General features: G+C 36.1%; 1 protein-coding gene across 7 annotated transcripts in view; it reads left to right on the forward strand.

Moving 5' to 3' along the window:
• Positions 1–20,250, forward strand: part of RYR2 (ryanodine receptor 2) — a 429,286-nt gene that overhangs the window by 384,778 nt on the left and 24,258 nt on the right. For all 7 annotated transcript variants that reach the window (XM_057530902.1, XM_057530903.1, XM_057530904.1 and 4 more), the window contains 9 exons: positions 1,586–1,733; positions 4,693–4,779; positions 5,544–5,762; positions 7,272–7,402; positions 8,712–8,754; positions 11,418–11,551; positions 15,006–15,066; positions 16,673–16,819; positions 19,079–19,213. In XM_057530902.1, the coding sequence (XP_057386885.1) occupies positions 1,586–1,733; positions 4,693–4,779; positions 5,544–5,762; positions 7,272–7,402; positions 8,712–8,754; positions 11,418–11,551; positions 15,006–15,066; positions 16,673–16,819; positions 19,079–19,213 (1,105 nt within the window). The remainder of the gene's footprint in view (positions 1–1,585; positions 1,734–4,692; positions 4,780–5,543; positions 5,763–7,271; positions 7,403–8,711; positions 8,755–11,417; positions 11,552–15,005; positions 15,067–16,672; positions 16,820–19,078; positions 19,214–20,250) is intronic.

A 20,250-nucleotide genomic window follows, 5' to 3' on the forward strand; every position in this document is an offset into this window, starting at 1 on the left:
TTGGGGAAATCAAATTTTTAAGTGCCTGTAGTGCACCTGTAGCGTTCTCATGTAGCATTTTATTTTTCTCCTCTATTCTGTTACTTTCTTTGGCCTGTTTTCATTGTCTGTTCTGTTTTTTCTTCTTTATTTTTTTTAGAATAGCAAACGTTTATTTAGAATTGTGTTAATTTAGTTATAGCTATAAAATTAAAATAACATTAAATGATATAACTCAGAAATAGTTCTTATTTCTAATGTTATATTTCATGGAAAACAGTTTTATTCAACTTTTTCACATGCCTACTTGCCATCACTTGAGTCACCTTTTGAATAACTTAACACTTTTTTCAGGGAAAATCATTTTTATTTCCAAGTTATTTGAGATAGAAAATTTTAAAGAGTTTTGTTATTAGAAATTTTCAAACACACACGAAAGAGAGAATGTTATAATGCACCCCGTATACCCATCACCAAGTTTTAATAATTATTAACATTTTGCTAATTTTGTTTCATCTAGGTTTTCTCCTGCCTACCCTCCCTACCATATACACACACACATATTTTCGGGCCTCCTGTACGACAAGTTGTTTTAAAGAAAATACTAGACACCATGTCTTTTCACCCATAAATATCTTGTATACATTTCTAATTGCTAAGGACTTTAAAAAAAACCATAATTATCATGCCATTATTTATACTGAACAAAATTTGCAATTATTCTTTAGTACCGTCTAATACCCGCTAAATATTTAAGCTTCTTTAGTTGTCTGAAAAGTGTATTTTTACAGTTGGTTTGTTTGAATTAGGCTTCAAACAAGGACCACTGTTGTCTGTTTTGTACAGTCAGCACTATTCATTGTCATAGACCTTGGACTGTTGAGTCAGTTGTAAAAATGGCCACATAAGTGACTATTATAGTGAAATGCAGACAGATGTAACAGGGCATGACAGTCATTTCAATGGCAACTCTTTAACGTTAAAATAATGTTTGACCTCATATGAGTTAAGTATGGGTTACGTTATGTGGGTTACATATATGTGACTACACATATACATTAATATACTTCCATGAAGGCTTGGTATTTTGCACCTAGAGGGGTTTAGGTGTCAAATTTCAGTGCTCCTAATTTCATTATTGTCTGCAAAATTAACGTATTGACATCCTTTATATATGTGAACAACCAAATGCGTATGCCTCTGATTTTAAATCCTAGTAGCTTGAACATTGAAATAAGAATTTAAAAATAAGGTATGTTGAAAAGTCAGAGGCAAAAAAAGTCTCCATTGTTATTCTTTCATTTAAATATTTCACTCTACACTTGGAAAGGAATATGCTAGGTATAGATACAAAGATACTTGAAGCCTGTAAAATGTCCTATAGATTTGAACTTCACAGAAATTATCCATCTATAGGGGGCTATGATAAGCAAGAAATCCTACCCCTAATTCTAAAGTTCTGAATATCATAATTCATTGGAAGAGATATCAGTTATTAAAACTGATACTATGATTTAAATATTTGTTCGTTTGTATATTTTGGCACAAAACCTGTTCAGTTCTTTAGTTTATGGATGGCTTATTTTTCATTCATTTGTGTTCGTAGGGGAGAAGATGGAGAAAAAGAAGAAAAAGCCAAAGAAGATAAGGGTAAACAAAAATTGAGGCAGCTCCACACACACAGATATGGAGAGCCAGAAGTTCCTGAGTCAGCATTCTGGAAGAAAATCATAGCCTATCAACAGAAACTTCTAGTAAGATGTTTTAAAGTGAATGTTGTTACTGATATACTGTGAGATCATAATCATCCGGGTGCAGTAAATATGCATTGACCTTCACTTGGGTCAGCCCTGCACGTATGCACGTATGTTGTATTTGCCCATCTTAGTGTTTATATGTTAAAATGAATGCCTTGGTCCACGGCTCCCTGTCGTCAAACACATAACCTCTGCACACATTCACATGAGGGTCCACTTGATTTAGTGACTGCCAGTGTCTTCCTACAAGGACTTTAGGGCAAGTCAATAAACATAACCACGGGGCCCCCTCTTTGCAGAACACTATGTAAGGCTCTGCCATACATTATAGCAAAGAATACCTTCTAGGGGACAAGTAATTCATATTGATGTTCCAGAGTGGGGTTAGTCAGTCGTTCTAGAACATCGCCCTTTTATTAAAATTCCAGTTATAAAAATATTAATGCAGTGAGCCAACTCTCCACTGATAATAAGAAGGTCTATTCCAAATTTTTCTTTAAGTGGAAATAAGTAAATAAATGAAAGAACGAAGAGGGAGAAGACAGTTCTTTATGTAGTGTCCTAAACATTTTCTGGAAATGCTCTCTCAATTAATAAAATATATACTTGTATGTGGAAAACAAAGAAAGGAGATGTAGCTCTCTATTCCTGTTCCTACAGGATGGAATTGTTAAAAATTTTGTTTGAAAGGCCTCTTATATGTGTATGTATGTATATGTGCATAAATATTATATATAATTTTTTCAAGCAGGAAAAGATTGGGAGATGAATGTCTAGAATAAACCTGTAAGAGGTACTGACCAATAATGTCAGACCTAGAAATTAAGAGCAACGCTCCATAATACGGCCATTTGAAAGGCAAAATCATACTTAGCCTTTGAGAAAAAAATAGACAAGAAACTCATGTAGTATAGAACTTCACCTGTAAGGGAAATGAATTGTTCTCAGTGGTGATATGTTCTAACTGCTTATGCATAAATGTATATATGACACATTTTTTTAATGTATACAAATATATATTTTAATTAATAGTTTGACCTATATTTTCTTAAACTACCTTGTATGTTACTATGTTGTTTAATACAGAGTACACAGAACACAGATGTTTCTGAGGCAACTCTGGATAACCCCTAGTTTGATGTGTTGTCACAGTGGGTGTGGTATAGGGTGTGAGGTTGCCCAGGCACTGTTATAAGCTGCAGCCCTCCCCGTGGGTCCCTGAAGAGTACGTGTAACTGCAGTTGAGTAAAGCACACAATTGAGATTTCCTTCCATCCTTCTGTCTCAGAGGTCACGGTTCCTACTTTCCTGCTTCTCTTGCAATATGACTTTGTTCACCTGTTTGCATGCACCAGCCTAATCATGACCACACCAGGTGCCACAGGCCCCTCATGACCTGAGTCTTTTTGACCTCCCAGCTCAGATAACCAGAGTAACTAACTCTGACCTATGACGCAGTCCCACCTTCCACGGAGAACCAAGGTGACTGACCCGGTTTGGATGTGGTGGCCAACTTTCGTCCTATAAACGGTGGCAGAAAAGTCAGGGTCATGTGTGGGGAGATGACACCATCAAAATGGGGTGTGTCCACAGAGAAGGATAACTAACGAGATGTCATTTTGCTATGGCCTTATGATGCTAAAGCCCCTGGCATATCCGGGTAGATACTTTATAGTCATCTCCCACTTAAATATTAAAATAAATTCTTGGTATGCCTCATAACCTTTTTCCTTAAACCCACTTCTCCTCTCTAAGTGTTTTGTATTTTTTTCCCTCATAGCTCAAAAAATAGAACCAACCATTTACTTGGTTGCTCAGACCCCCAAATCCAGAATTATCGTCTCTGAGTCCTCTCTTTCTTTCCTACCTCGGATACAACCCAACAATAATTCTTCTCGGCTCTCTCCTCCAAATATACCCAGAGTCTGCCCAGTTCTTACCACCTCCACAGCCACCGCCTGGTCCAAGCCACTACCACCACCATCATCTCTTCCTGCATCCTGCAGTAACTTTCTAACTTGTCTCCTGCCTTCCCTGCTTGCCTCCCATCTATTTTATACTCAGTAGCTGGAATCATCTTTCAAATCATCTGATTGCATCAGCCCTCTTCAGCTCCTCCAAGAGCTTGCCATCCCATTTAGAATAAAATAATAATTCCAATTATATTAACAAGTTTAATGACTAACTTCCCCTATAGTAACTTACCTAATCCTCATAGCAAACTTATGAGACAGGTTTTGTTGTTATCCCCATTTTACAGGTGAGAAAAGTGAGGCTCCAAGAGTGATTAAGTCTCTTGTCCACATCCCACAGTGAGTCAGTGGTGAGGTCAGGCTTTATACTCAGGCAGTGTGGTCCCAGCGAGCAGACACTGAACCACTGCACTATAAGGGGCAACAGACTTTTTATCAGAGGGCTACAGAACCCTGTCCCCTGCTCACCTCTCTGACCTCATTCCCTCCCACTCTCTCCTCTTCTCGCTGCACTACCTCCTCACTATCCGTCAAACACACCAGCATCACCTGGAACTCAGGACCTTTGCCCTCCAAGCTCTTTCTCTGACATTCCCATCCCCAGCTGTTCAGTTGATTGCCGTCCAGTGGCATCCAGGCCTCAGCTCAAATGTCACCTCCTAAGATAAACCTTCCCTGACCACCTGTCTGAATAGCACCCCTGTTCCCTAAGTCCTAAACCTGATGGATTTTTCTTCATAACAGTTAACATTCCCTGAAATTACGCTTTTTATCTGTGAATGTGCTTCTTTATTATGTCTCCTCCGTGGTGGTTTACGTCGTAAAGCTTGGTGCTTTACATCAATAGCACCAAGCATGGGACTTGAAACCCAGTGGGCCCTCAACTAATAGTTTTGGGGAAATGCATGAATGCTTTATTTCAGTTGTCTGCAAATTTCAAGTCTCTCGAGTCAATGACCTTCTAATAATTTTTTCACCTGCAGAACTACTTTGCTCGCAACTTTTACAACATGAGAATGTTAGCCTTATTTGTCGCGTTTGCAATCAATTTCATCTTGCTCTTTTATAAGGTATGTACATCTTAGTCTTTAAATAACCAATATGAAAGACTGAATTGAATGTAAAGATTTCACAAATCCACTAGTGAGCACATCAAAACCGATGCTGAAATGTATTTGATGAAAATGAAAACCTGAATCTCAGGCACATTGCTGACTGTCTAGTACAGCAGGGATAGATTTGCTCCTTCACACTAAGTGAGAAATGCCCCCACTGAAGAATGCTGGATTTGCAGAGCATTTACCCACAATACTCAGAGTCTAATTTGGCTGAACATCTCACTTGTTACTGTATCTGGGTGTGGCATATCTGTATTGTATTAAATTCTTTTGATCACTGAGAAGGCAGCTTAGCCATCTAATTATTTCCTGCATGCACTGGAATCCTCATGTCTGGGTAAATTAGAGGGAATTTTTTAAAATGTGTTCATTATTTGTCATTATTTTTTTCTATTGAAGTATAGTTGATTTATAATATTGTGTTAGTTTCAGTCATACAACGAAGTGACTCAGTTATATATATATATATTTCAGTTATATTTATATATTTTTTCTCTCTCTATATATGTGTATTATATGTTCTTTTTCAGATTCTTTTTCATTATAGGTTATTACAAGATACTGAAAAAGCTATCTTTTTTAGCCTTTGCTTTTAGTCTTTTCATCGTGCGGTGGTTTCACGTCCAGCTATTTGCTAAGACTGGGTTTCCATTGTTTCTTGTTTACCCTGATGTCAGAGGAAGTGAACTGACGGTACCTTAAATGATTTGAATCAGGTCTCCACTTCTTCTGTGGCTGAAGGAAAGGAGCTCCCCACTCGCAGTTCAAGTGAAAACGCCAGAGTTAGCAGCCTGGAGAGCAGCTCGCCCAGAGCCGTGGCAGTTCACTACGTGCTGGAGGAGAGCAGCGGCTACATGGAGCCCACGCTGCGTGTCTTAGCCGTTCTGCACACGGTTATCTCTTTCTTCTGCATCATCGGGTACTACTGCTTGAAAGTAAGACAGTAGGGCACCAAGGAACCCGTGTGTGTCCGCGTGCGCGTGTGTGTGTCTGTTGCACGTTGGACTTCTGGGGAAGCAGATTCTGAGATGGAAATTACATACACATAGTTTATTAGGGAATGTTCCATAATAAACACCTGCGGGGCGAGGGGAGGAAGCAGCATGGAGAAAAGGGGAAAGTGGGGCTACGGTACAGACCCAACAGGGTACATCACAGTTCTGTGTTCTGAAGTTGAGGTGCCCCCTTGAGGGTAGCCCTGGGCTGGGGCATCGGGGCTGGGCCTTTAGGGCTCCCTGGTGACGAGTCACTGGATGCAGGCTGCCCTGGGAAGGGGATGTGGCTGTCACATTGTAGTTTTCTCGCACATGTCAGTAGTTATTCACATATAGTCAATTTCACCTACAATTTGACCCCACAGAAGTGACCACCCACTATGTCTCCTAGCAGTGCTCAGTGTAGTAGAAATTCTAGAAATACATCATATCGGACCTCTGAGAGTCATTTTGATTGTTTTGTTATTAGGTATGTATCTCTCGCTATCCTTGGCAGAAATGCTTCACTGTTTGTCACGTCACCCAGAAAATAATGGAGCTCCATCCCTAGAGCCTTACCAAGGGAACAGTATAGTTTGGTGAATAGAACTCAAGATAGTCTCTCTGAGTGCTCAGGGCTGCCCATCACCTTTGCAAACCTCTTTATCTTTTCCTAGCATGACACCTTTTTACTGCAGGGCTTTTATTTCACTGTGCCCTGCTTCTGATTGGGAAGCTTCTAGAAGACTTTTGAAAAACGAGCGTCCAGGGTAAAAGACTAGAATGTAAAGTTTTTTTCAGAAACTCCTCTACCTCCCTTTGCTTCCCTTGTTTTATTGCGGGGGAGAGGGGATATTCTTGGATACTTCCAGAATGTCTGCATCTTTTTTGCATCTGTGCCTTGTGTAAAATCTGTCCATATGAAAAGGGAATCAGTAAATTCTGTAGACTTTCTGGCAAACTGACAAAGATTTTTGCTGATGTTGAAATGAAAATTTATTTCAAAATAGCATATGGGCATGCTGAGCATGGAATTATTAAAGAGGTTTCTCAAATAAAACTCTAAAAATATTTTAGAAGTATGCATTTTGGAACATTAGTGCTATGTTTTATTGAATCCATATATATTATATATATATATGTATATGTAATATGCAAAAGAAAAGCAATATTGTATAATTTTTTTCTCTTTAGTATTTAAAATTGATTTCATTAATGCAATTATTTATGAACCTCTATGTGTTTAAAAACATATGCATATATATAATATCTATACTGTCTTTTGTTTTTCAAAAACCTCTAGATGCCTCCTTCTGCCTAAATATAGCTGATTGATTTTCACTCAATTTTTACGTTCCTGGAAGTAACATGGGAAATATTTCTTTCCAAAAGCTGTTTTGTAAAGATAGTGACCACAAGAGATGCCAGTAAATCTAAACTAATTTTAACATGTTTATTTTTCAAATGTAGGTCCCACTGGTTATTTTTAAGCGAGAAAAGGAAGTAGCTCGAAAATTGGAATTTGATGGGCTTTATATTACAGAACAGCCTTCAGAAGATGATATTAAAGGCCAGTGGGATAGACTCGTAATCAACACACAGTGAGTAAAGAATGAGATGAGACATTTCTGTGCTCAAAAATTTCAAGACATAAAATACTTTGCCGGAGTTCTTACAGATTTATCAAAAGTTTAGCAGAGGTGAATAACAGTTATATATTCAGCCAAGAAAATCAAAAGACTAAGCTCCATCAGTCTCTTGATGGAGGCCATCAATTTTTGCCCTCTGTGTTCTGAATTCCTCCATCAAAAATGGCTTTGAGTCCATTTCCACAGCACTGATGGAACATAACATCCATTACTCAGTGTTCAGGGAAGTGTGTAGCTGGAGGTACATAACCTGCAGTGTGGGCTTATCTCATCTAAAAGCAAAGAGGAAGGCAAAATTATTCATTAAGGAAGGAGTTGTAGCATTAAAGGCAAAAATATTGAATTTCACACTTTTTAATCTAAGTTGGAAATTTTCAGTTGGTATCATCCAGAGGCGAAGCATATAACTAGATAAACATTATGACATGTAAAATATAAGACAGAAAAACAAATACTTTTCTGTATACTAATTATTTAGCCCTGTGAGGTCTAGATCCAAACTACTAGCTGCTGCTGCAGATAAAAATCCATCACAAAAGTCTAATTTTACACTATTAGAGGTATTAGTGATACAATATTTTTCAGTAGTTTGTACTACTCAAGAGTGAAATAGCTTCTTTTTATTGTGATTAGTTTTGCTTATTCTTAAAAAGTTATGATTTCTAATAAGTTCTGGGTTTCCAAATGGGGATGATTTGTTTGTGTGTTATAAATGTTTACTCTAAATGCTCAATATTTTGTTTAGCAACTCTAAATCGAATCAAGTCTGTCCCCTTAGGTGAACTCTGTATTAGTTAAGATGCCGGAGTCATGTGATGGTTTTATGGTCAGTTTCCTTAAGGATAACTAGTGGTAATGAGATTTTTTTTTACTTCCTAGGAAAAACAATGACAGTTTTAGATACTTTAAGTTTTAAAGACAATTGACAAAGAAATGTATACATTAACACATTATACATAAAGCAGAAATATAACAAGACTGCTTATTAATAAATATGCTCATATTCGTCTCCATTACAATATTAGCCCGTAGTCTCTTTTGTGATTTACATGTATATATTAACATTTAAAATAATATTTAATATACTTATGATAGAAAAATTATGGGATAAGATGGGGAAAATTCATTGTAATTTTTGTGAATGGAAGAATATATGTTTACGTATTATTTTAAGTATTTTGTTTATTCCAAAAATTATATTGTTATTTATCTTTTTTTTGTAAATGATACTATTTTATTTCTATGCTTTTATATCTTTTAGGTCATTTCCCAACAACTACTGGGACAAATTTGTTAAAAGAAAGGTAATACTACTTAGAGGGCTTAAATTTTCTATTTTTTTCCTAAAGTGCAATTCAGATTTGAATTTGCTGTGGCTCATATGTAGGCTGAGATATTGAGGCGTGCTTTGTCTGTTAATGTCATTTCAAAATGGAAACAGGATTCAATATGAATTTCAAAAATTTCATAAGAGATCCATACTGTGCAGCTAAAAAATAAATGAGCATCGCTCACCCACCTGTCATCTGACTCAGGTGACTAAACAGTGCTCAGTCTGTACATTAACAAGAATCGGTAAGAATTTTCTCTGAGATTGTTCGGGTAACTGAAATTGACTGAAGGCTCTTTTTCTGATAAGACAGCTAAGTCACCAGGGCTGGGATCCTCCCTTACAATAAAAAAGTGAAGTTGTTGTATAACAACAAAGGACTGAATTTTATTTATTTTTATATAAACTTCAAAGACCTTTTTATTTTGATAAAGTTTTATTCTTCTGATGCACACTGCATCAGAGCGTGATAGAAAGAACACAAATAGGAGTTCAGCTACGGACTCTGGCACCTATGTCGGCTCTGGTTTCGAGAGACAAGGATTATCTCTGCTCTTCCTACCACACAGGATTTAATGTAGATCACTTTTTTTAAAAAAAATAATAATAATGCATGTACCAGTACTTGTACATTGTAAAATACAGTAATCATTATTTTGTAGCTCCTTCTTATTCCTTGAACCCTCCAATTGCCAAACTGAATCACTTCATGCCACGTACCATAATGAGTTGTAGCTCCAGTGTATACGGTCTAGGGTGAATGGCCACAAATATCTGCCGAATGAAGTGGTATTTTTCCCTTTGATTCCGCCAAGTTGAGAACTACTCATAGGGTGGCTGGTGATTAGCAACTGCAAATTTTTTGTTACCAATCTGAGGGGAGATAGAGAGTTTGTCAAGAATTTAAATCAAGTACATTATTTAAAATGAAGCACATTTAAAAAAACAGAAACAAAACAAAACAAAAAACTCCCCAAGACTTCCTAGTTGGAAGAAGCAGTGTGTTTGTTGATTTTCATTTTGGTGCAAGTTTTTGTCCCCTTGTGACCACAGAGTAGTAGCATTGCACGAATACAGATGAGTGAATCCAAATTAGGCCAGAGCTCTGAAAGAATAATTTTTAAGTAATGTAAAATAGATAATTTGAATATTTTATTCTTATCAATTATTTAACAGTATAAAGAAGCAGCTTCTAAGTTATTAAAGCAAGAGTTTCTCTGAAGGACACGAAATATCTAGAGTCAAATAAATAGACAGATTGTCATTGCAGCTGAGACAAACCATAGCGTTCTTGCTCTGAGGTCCAGTTTGTTCTCCTGGGCGAGAATACAACCCCTAAAGAACTCCCACTCAGATCAGCCCAGCCCATTTTCAGTGCTGTGAGAATAATGGGAAACAAATTGTTTTAATGAACCTAAATAGTGTACGTTCATAGGCTTTTTAACTACCGTTGCTCTTTTATGTTTTAATTTACCTGATTGTATATATTCAGAAAAAGCTCATTTTTATATCTGCTAATCCTTTCTTTCTATTTATGTATTTTTCCTTCATCCACTCTAATCTTTTACTTTAACGTTCCCCCTCCTCTTTCGCTGGTTCTCAGTTCCTTTGTTTCTCCTATATTCCTGTTCCTTGCTTTCTTTTTCCTCTCTTGCTGCCAGCTCTCTCTCCTCCTGCGTTTCTTTCATTACTTTTCCTGTTGCCTCCATTTTCAATGATGTGCGGAATCCTCATGGTATATAAACTGTAGGCCAAGAGTCGCTATATCAGAGACAGAGGTACTGAGCTCACAGGTGATCTGTTAGCCCACGTCTAAACCCTGATCTAAAAACCCAACATCTGGGCAAAGCCCAGACAAATGTGACAGAAGAGAGAGGGGCAAGGAAGCCAAGGGGGGTTGCAAAGAAGTGATTCTAATGATGGACAAGGAATCCATTCTAGGTAGGATTTAAACTGAGGACCTGTGGATGGTGACCAGTCTCCAGGTTCAGGTGTTATTGAAGAATGGCTGGAGTCAGGATACTATGGGGAGAGTTGAATGTTTGCCGTGGAGACCGCAGAGGGGATACCCGCATGTCATGGGCAGCCCAGTGGCATGCCGTGCTCTATGCGGAAGATCTTTGCTGGGAGTCAGCCTTGCCTGGACGCTTCCTCACCCCATCTCTTGCCGAGCTGAGACTGGGCATGTTACATTCTCCAAGATCAATTTTGTTATCTGCAGAGTAGGGTGCTAACAACAGGAAACTTATATATTGTGACAGTCCCACGAGGGAAGAGCAAGTTAGACCTCTTAGCATAATTCCTGGCACGGAGTATGAATTTGGTAGCAGTTACTTTATTCCATTTTCTCCCACCTCTTTACCCATTTACTTGAGCCCATCCTCTTTTTTGCCTGCCTTTCTCTCTTGCATAAGAAATCTTGTTCTTCAGCTAGGCATTATTTAAAACGCTATAAGGTCACTAAGACCTTAAGCAGTGTGATCACAGAACATGAGCTGTTAAGTTAGATGTTTAAGTGAACTTGAAAGTAAGACAGATATATACTATGTATAAAAATAATTAGATGTTTGTATGTGCCTATATAGATGAGATTACGTAATGGTGGAGGCCAGTAAAATGCTTTTATTCTTGCCCCAGGTTATGGATAAATATGGAGAGTTCTATGGCCGAGACAGAATCAGCGAGTTACTTGGCATGGACAAAGCTGCCCTGGACTTCAGCGACGCCCGGGAAAAGAAGAAGCCAAAGAAAGACAGCTCCCTGTCGGCCGTGTGAGTGGTAATTCTGCTCTGTCCGAGGTCTAGGTGGAAAGGAGGAAAAAGTAATACACTTCTGAACTTGCTAGTGCATTGATTTCCTTTCCTTCAGTGTCAGAGGAGTAGAGATGAGAGAAACAGAGAATATATAAAGTCTGCTTTTGTACTTCTGGGTATTTTTGCACTATGGAATCAGTAGATTTAATCTATTAATTTTTGAAGGTGACTTTTTCATTTATATACATAAAGCAAGAAAAAAAGATTTATCGATTTGCCTTTTTATCCCTAAATGCCACTTAAGTTGAAGTCAAAGATGCAAAAGCATAATATTTGACTTGTTAATACTTCCTGTTTGAAAAGAAGTTAGCTCCCTTTTCCAAAGTAAGAAAACTATGTAGACCTTTTATTAGAAATGTTCAAAGTTCATATTCTTTTATTATAATTGTTGTGTTTTATTTAAATAGCGAAGACTTGGTATGCTGAAGTACTGTGCTGTCATACTATTACTTGGAAAGTTTATTTTAAACTGAGGCACTCTTATACAGTGCTTGCATGGAATAATATGATATAATTAGAAGGATGTGAACCAGTTGAACTGAATTCACCTGAGATTGAATTTCACATGCACGTATAGTGTTAGTATACATATATATATGTATATATATACATCTGTATCTGTCTTGCAAATTTAATCAACTATTCTAGAATTACAGTTGTAAAGCCTACATGCTCTTCAAAATATAATTTCTTATTGTAGCCACTTAACGATTTTAGAAAAAAACGTAATCGTTACCTTCCCTTATCTGTGTATTTAAGGTATCAGTCAATTAGGTATGTGATGATTTCTCTGAAAACATAAATATTTAAGGTTCTGTAGAGCAATGTTAGTTTGTCTTAGATAACTATTTTAGTTAGCATTAAAAAAAAAACATTTCGGCTGATCTCTCTGGTCATATACTTTTTATCTCTCTGAAACCTTGTTAGAGCTAGTTGGGTCTTTAAAAATAATGTGAACCCAGTTCAAAAGCAGTTAGATAAGCAAATATATAGCAAGTTATGAATTTAAATTTAAAATATTACCTGGGTACTTTAAGAAAACAAATGTGGTTCTTAAAGAAATGTGGTCACTATACGTAAGATGAAACACAGCTGGCAGCCCTTAGGCATTAAGGCCTTATGTTAGAATATCGTGTAAGGACTATGGTGAGGCGGGGCTGCTGAGTTTCTTACTAGCATTTTCAGACCCCTGATAACCAATGTAGAATTAAATAGTTTTACTGAATTATGCATTTTCTATGGTCATATTTGTGACTCTAGAAAATGTCTGAAAAAATAGAAGGAAAGTTTAGACTCTTTTTTTACTATGAACAAACAGTTTTAAATTAGTGGAATTTTCCACTGTTTTACATAGTAAATGTTTGCAGGTTTGACCCCTAGCAAAGTACCAAGAAATTAATGTGGCTTTTATTAATACCTTTAAATATGGATAATAAAATTAGAAGAATAAAGATCTAGTAAATAACACACATTACTAGGAAAAAATTTACAGGTAGTGTTCCTTTATTAAAGCGTTTAGAAGGATGGAGTTTTAAAAGATTATCTGTTTTCTATATGAATAGTATCTTAATGTGAACATTTGCATACAAGGATGATTCATGTATCTATGTATGCATGTATTTATTTATCAATCAGATATATAGGGCTCGGTATGTGCACATTTAAACAAGTGGCCAGCTCACCTCCTGGGGACAGAATGGCTGCCAGCAGCCAGAAAGCCTGCATGCTTCCTCATGTGTGTCTTTATGGAGTGAGAGGAGAGCTTATAATCTCAAAACCGTCTAGCAAAACTCCTCAGCTTCTGGCTTCTAGTTTACCCCTGAACCAAGCCCTGTGGCCAGGTTAATGCCATGCCCTGATTGACCTAGATCAGCTGTGCTCCATCCCTGGGGGTGGAGTCAGCTCTGCCCAAACAGCATCACTGCCACTACTGGTGAGAAAAGAGTATTGTGTACTACAAAATACTCTTAATGCTGTTGGTAGGAAACTTGCTACCCTAATGCATGACAGGGATGGAAAACAACTGATCATAAGAACAAACTTTTAAATAAAGTAAGAAATGACCATGGGAAGTTCAGACATCCTGATATAAACCCTTATTTTGTTTTGGATTGCTTTCATGGGAAATAATCATGCTCTCATGCAAATTATCCAATGGGTTTATTTTTTTTTTCATCTCTTTCTTTTTTTAAGAAAAAGTATTCTTATATTGAAACCCATTGTAAATATTCATGAAATTTTAAAAAATATTATTTAATAATAAAATTAATTATAACTCAAAGACTGCTTTATTTCCTTAAAAAATTAAACCTTAACTCTAAGGGGAAAAGTCTCCTAAGAAGTCAGCTTAGATTATCAACTATTTGTCATTGCACTTGTAATTTAAGATTGGCCTAATTAAAAGAAATGATTAAAGAATTAGTTAAAGACTAAAACAGTAAGTCTAGAGAAGCCTTTCTGAAAATAACACTAAAATTATATTATATTATTATCATATCAATTCCCTGGAATGTTGCAAAGGCTAACAAAATTATAATTTCTAGCCCCATAAACCAGTGACAAATTCTGGAAAAAAGTGAAAATTAAAAAGTATATTTTAATACATGTATATTTTAATCTGCAAAGATCATGAATATTTATGTTAAGATTCACTCATTCAACATTATTGAGAGACATTCAATGTATGATATAACGTGCTTGGTGCTGGGGATTTCACAGACTAGTGAGGAAGGCATCAGTACACATACATACATACACACCTATGCCTGAGAAACAACATGGGAAACGATTATAAAGGGAGGTGTCTACAAAGCGCTATGGGAACCAAGGGGAAGGGTTAAATTCCTTCTTGGATAGAGAAGGAAGTAGAGAAGGGGCATTTCTGAAAACGGTAGGAAACAAAAACAAAATGAGTAAGCCCTTTCATTGGCAAAATCAGTACAGTTGTAAAACAAGTGTGGACATTTATGCAAGTTTTTATTAGTTGAACTAAAAATTACTCTGTTGGGATGCAATTATGAATGTATAATGAAAGTTAGGGAGGAAACTTTCGATTTACCTATGTTAGTTAATTTAGTAGTTTCCAGGAATAATTGTCACATATAAAGTGTTTATTTTATATTTATTGTAGGAAAAGGTCAGAAAGAAAAGACTATTCTTAAGTAATAGAGACATAGTGATGCTTTGTTGTATTTTCCAAGATTCCTCTTAAAAAAAAAAAAAAAATCACAAAACTCTGGAGTACATTTTCCAGCAGAGCTCTCAGCTCTTCCTGGGCTCCAGAACTAGAACTAATCTCCTGCGATGGTTGCCAGCCCTGCCGCATGGAGAGTGAATGACGGTAGTCTTTTGCAAGCCTGTGAGTCTCTGCTTCATGTACATATCTACAGATTCTTCTTTTTTGTCTTTCCAGACTGAACTCTATTGATGTGAAGTATCAGATGTGGAAACTAGGAGTCGTTTTCACTGACAATGTAAGCCAACTTCATTACCACAAAGTAAAACGCACTCTGATTAGATGAGTTTGTTGGGCTTCAGTGGCTGGAAAGATGGCTGTTTAAGAAAGCTACTTAAATATCAGTTCATTTAATACTGACCACATCTGAGAAGGACCCACAGAAATATATGATTAATCAGCCCATATCTCATTCCATTTCTTTCAGTAGCTGAAAGATTAAAATGAAAATATATTTACACGAGAAAATGAAATGGAGATGCAAATTCGTGTGTATTTTCATTCAGATTTTAGTTGAGCAATCGCATTCTTCAAAATTTTTATAGATGTTAGAAAGTCCTAAATAAATTTTTAAAAGTTTTTTTTAACATTAATTGCGATCCATTTGCTTCTGCCAAATAAAGTGCATTAAATTACTGTGCTCTTTTTCTTGATGGATCCTTCTTTTATCAAAGAGCATAAGAGCCTCTGAGTTAGGCATAGGACCCAGGTATATATCCAAATATTATGAAAAAAAATCACCCGTGACTAAAAGCCACCAGTGGTCAAGGCAGAGAATCACATTATACTACCTCGTTGGCTCAATAGCATGACATTTTTGATTCTTAGAAATTCCAGTTTAAATAACTGTTACTGTCAATTGTTTTTGTGCTACCATTTGCTGGCTATGGGAAGTTGCTAGAGAGAATCATGAAACATGGCTGAATAGATGGACTACAGTTTTTGCTTTTAGATCTCAGCCCATCCCCTCATTACTGCTTCTTAATTCTTTTACTGTCTTCTCACACCCCCTACAGAAAGGATCGTAAGAACCTCCCCTAAGGCCTTCTGCTGTTCTTGCTGCCGTGCTTTCTTCCTTGGACATCTCATTTAGTCTCAAAATCTCACTCTAATTTTAGCACTTTTATAGTGAACCTTAGTTCCATTCTCCTAAAGACCTGTGACAGCCCTCCCCCAAATACTCCTGCCTCTATCCCCACCCCGCCTCACCCAGCCGTGGGCCCAGAACTCTGGGTATCTTAGAGAACCCTCTGGAGAGCTCAAAATCAAGTCTTGAAGTATCTTTTAGGACTGTCAACTGTTAGTAAGGTGTCTTGCAGCTAACTTCTCATCTAACAATAGAAGCAACTCCCCTGAGTAAAAAGGAGGCCACCCCAACTCAGCCACATGTGGCAACATCTGGAGACACTCTTGGTTGTCGTGACTGGAGCGGGGGAGCGCTACTACCGGCAGCTAGTGAGTAGAGACCAGGATGCTGCTAGCTAACCATCCTACTATGCGCCCGATGATAGCATCCACCACCAAGGGTTATCTGGCCCAAACTGTCAATAGTTGACATTAGTCAGTTGCTGTTGAGTAGTGAGTCAATACATTTTTCTCTGTGGGAGGATAAGTAAAAAGAGCCACTCCGATATAAAGGAGAGAATGGCACTGAACCTTGCAGAACAGCTAAAGCAAAACAAAATACACAAACAAACTGATGTAACTGATTGGAATTATATAAATCTTCAGTCTAAGAAGATAAAGTCAGTGGAGTGGTTATCATAGAATGAGAGCAGAGTAGTTTTTGACAAGAGTATGTATTCTATTTTCTGAGATTATTTTCTCTCATTTTGTCTTAATAGTCCTTCCTCTACCTTGCCTGGTATATGGCCATGTCCGTTCTCGGGCACTATAACAACTTTTTTTTTGCCGCTCATCTTCTTGACATCGCTATGGGATTCAAGACGTTAAGAACCATCTTGTCATCAGTCACACACAATGGCAAACAGGTAAAAGTTTATGTTTTCCTCCCCCTGCAAAAACTGAAAAAGCAACAAATATTCTAACAGAAGTTAACACCAAACCTCAAATGACAGAGTACAGTTTTAAAGACTTTTGTGAAGAGAGGATCTGTACTTTTCTCCTATAAACCATGCAGGTTTGTAGTTTGAGAGCCCCTAGACCTACATTCAAGTCTTGGCTTGATGGATAAGCTGTGTGACCTTGGATAAATTATTTAGTGATCTTTTAAATCTCAACTCTCTCATTTTGTAAAATGAGTACAATAAAAGTACCTACCTTATAGGGGTTTTGTGAAAATTAAATAAAAACAGAAATGTGGAGGTCTTAGCACAGGCTCCAGCACATTAAACACTCAGGAAGATAGTTATTATTTTGTTCCTAATATGATATCTGCTGTATCTGATACTGTGGCTAAACCAAAATATGTTGCAACATTCTAACACACTAGTTATATTAGTAATAAAACCTGAGATGCTACATTCTTAATTTAATATCGTATTTTAAAACTGGATATTCATGGGCTCTTTTCTCCACTTATAAATTACGCAAAAGGAATAATAATGTTTCACACTTGACAAGGTCATGCTTACTTGGAGAAAAGCTGGCTTAATTCCAGATAATCAGCTTATGTTCTAATACAACCCATTTGTAATGTTAAAACTTTCATTATTAATAAACTTATCAATTCATTCTCTATTTGTCAAGTGTCCAGTGGGAGGTAACACACTCTACGTTAGTTATTTAGAATAACAGAGTCCTTCTTTTCCAGAATTTTATAATCCAGTGTATTTTAAAATCAGTGCCCTTCCCAAAACCTCGAACTGTGTCCACAGTTAAATTCACATGATCATGACCTTCAGTTTTCTAAATTTCAGCACAATGTTCTTATATGTGTCACTCTAGTTTCTGAACATGAGTATGATATGCATGGCACGTAACGAGTCTGGTGACAAAAAGTGTCCTATGCATATTCATCGGTCAGTTAGTAAATTGGTTCTGAGCTCCCAGTATGTTCGAAGAACTGGAGATGCGAAATCTGTGGAGTATTTTCACACAAAAAGTCTGGCACTACTCTCAATTCTAAACTTTTGTTTATTTCTAAACTTTATTCCTTCTCTTTTTGAGGTATCAAATTTTCATTTGCAAAGATATATAGAGCTTAAATAGCCCTTATAGGTAAAACACGCAGAAATTTACAGTGGCCTTATACTTAATTTATAGAAGTGAATTAAGCCCTCTATTAAGACATGTTTTTTCCAGATAATTATGAAGTGATTTTTGAAAGACTTAATATATGCTGCCACAGTTAAGAACACCAGGGGTATGTTGTAATCAGAGGAAGTAGACATAAAAAATAATGCATTTTAGTGTGTTTAGAACTTCTGTGATAGAACCAGTAATATATTTTTACCACCTTGGTGAAAGTCATATTTAAAAAATATACATATTCATATACAAATTCTATGTATATTCATATATATACATATTCTATAAAATATATGTTTTTATATACATACATATATATGCATATATATACATGTATGTAGAGTTTGGAATTAAAGAAAGATTACATAGAGCTGAAAAAAGACCTTTCAAACTGTGACTTTTATTTATACGTTGAGAAAATTAGCCTTCAAAATAGCGTTATTTATTAGCTATTAAAGTGTCTTTCCCTTTGATCATTGGTTTATGTTAACAAAGCCAGACTTCTTAGTTTTATTTTTTTTAATATTTATGATACACATTATTAACAGTCGTGCATTTCCAGATGTTAGAAACAATTCCTATTTAGTTTTAAGATGTGACTGAAAGAAAACATCATTTACAACCCCTCTTACTATCATAACAAAAAAGAGAGAGTTTTTGTTAGGAATGTAAATTATTTAAAGGGAATAGAACTTATAAAAAGAGAGAATGTATTTAATGTAGTATCTACTACCAAATATTTAGATGATAGAAAAATGAACATATTAAGCTGCTTATTAATATTATTAATATCAGTTTGGATATGAAACTAAATCAGAGTTTTATTCATATTCTAGTTATAGTATGCATTTATTAGCCAATTAAGTAGTCAAGTTTTATGTAAAATAAACTGGCAACTTGATAAAATATAGAAACTATGAAAATAGATTTCCCCACTGGGGGGATAAGGAAGGTATGAGGTGTGGATTCCATTAGCTTTTACTCAGTAAATCCACTGACCTATATTTCTAATATATGTTCAATGTCACATTGCTTTCCAGCTTGTATTAACCGTTGGCTTATTAGCTGTTGTCGTATACCTATATACTGTCGTGGCATTCAATTTTTTCCGAAAATTCTACAATAAAAGTGAAGATGGCGATACACCGGACATGAAATGTGATGACATGCTAACGGTAAGTTCATACACTTTGATCTCCTATGAATGAAAAAAATTCTCCTGCTCCTTCAACCCAAGGAATTGTGTAGTTATTCTTTAACAGTGAAAAACAGAAAATAGTGTACACAGGAAAAAGTTGTGTGGCTTTTTAAAGAATTGATGATTTTCATTTTTTGTGGAACATGAAGGACTGTTTCTGCCAATTTTGCACATCTACTGCATCAGCCTGATAATTAGTAGAATCTTGAGTAAAGTCCTTAGAACTGGAAGGATTAATGTAAACACTTTAGCCTGTTGTTCATATATTCTAGGACAGCAGGTAAAATTATTTCCTTGTAGAAGGTTTAGGTATTTGTTCACCTTAATGACTTGAACTGAAATTACTGAAGTCCAAAAATATCTCTTTTATATTGAGTATCCTGGGTTAAATTACCCTTTTAGTCTTGGTTTTAAAATCAACAGATGTTAAAGATTTCATATTGCTTTATCACTCTTCTATAACCTTCATCTCTAATATGACAAATCAGAAATTACCATATATGAGACACTAGACTGGGAAGGGGAAAATTAGACAAAATATTTAACCTCTAGCTGGAAAGAGATGAATCCTTCAGTGAGCTCCAAATTGAGATACCTACACAGTTGGGGCTGGTGTAAAAAGAGATGGACATCATGATGCTAAAATTGCTCTAGAAAAAATAAACATCTCAAAGGAGTAGTGACAAAGACCTACTAATATTATAAAGACTAGTAATTAAGACAGTTTTTGTCCTAGAGAATGACAGATCAATGGAATACAGTCTAGAAAGAGATTCAGATACACATGGAAATTAAAAGTATGATAAAAGTGGCCTTAGAAATTATGAAATGAAAAATAATTCAATAAATGGTATTGGTACCATGAACATGCTGTTAGGAGGAAACTGCTAAAAGTGGATGCCAACCAAGTTCTTTACATCAAAATAAATTCCAAATGAAATAAATCTTTCAGTGAAAAAAGAAAGAGAAAAATGAAAGTTAGGATTTGACTTGTGAAATAATAACAATTTTTTT

The sequence above is a fragment of the Balaenoptera acutorostrata genome, chromosome 16 (genome assembly GCF_949987535.1).
Source record: "Balaenoptera acutorostrata chromosome 16, mBalAcu1.1, whole genome shotgun sequence".
NCBI classification, from domain to species: Eukaryota; Metazoa; Chordata; class Mammalia; order Artiodactyla; family Balaenopteridae; genus Balaenoptera; species Balaenoptera acutorostrata.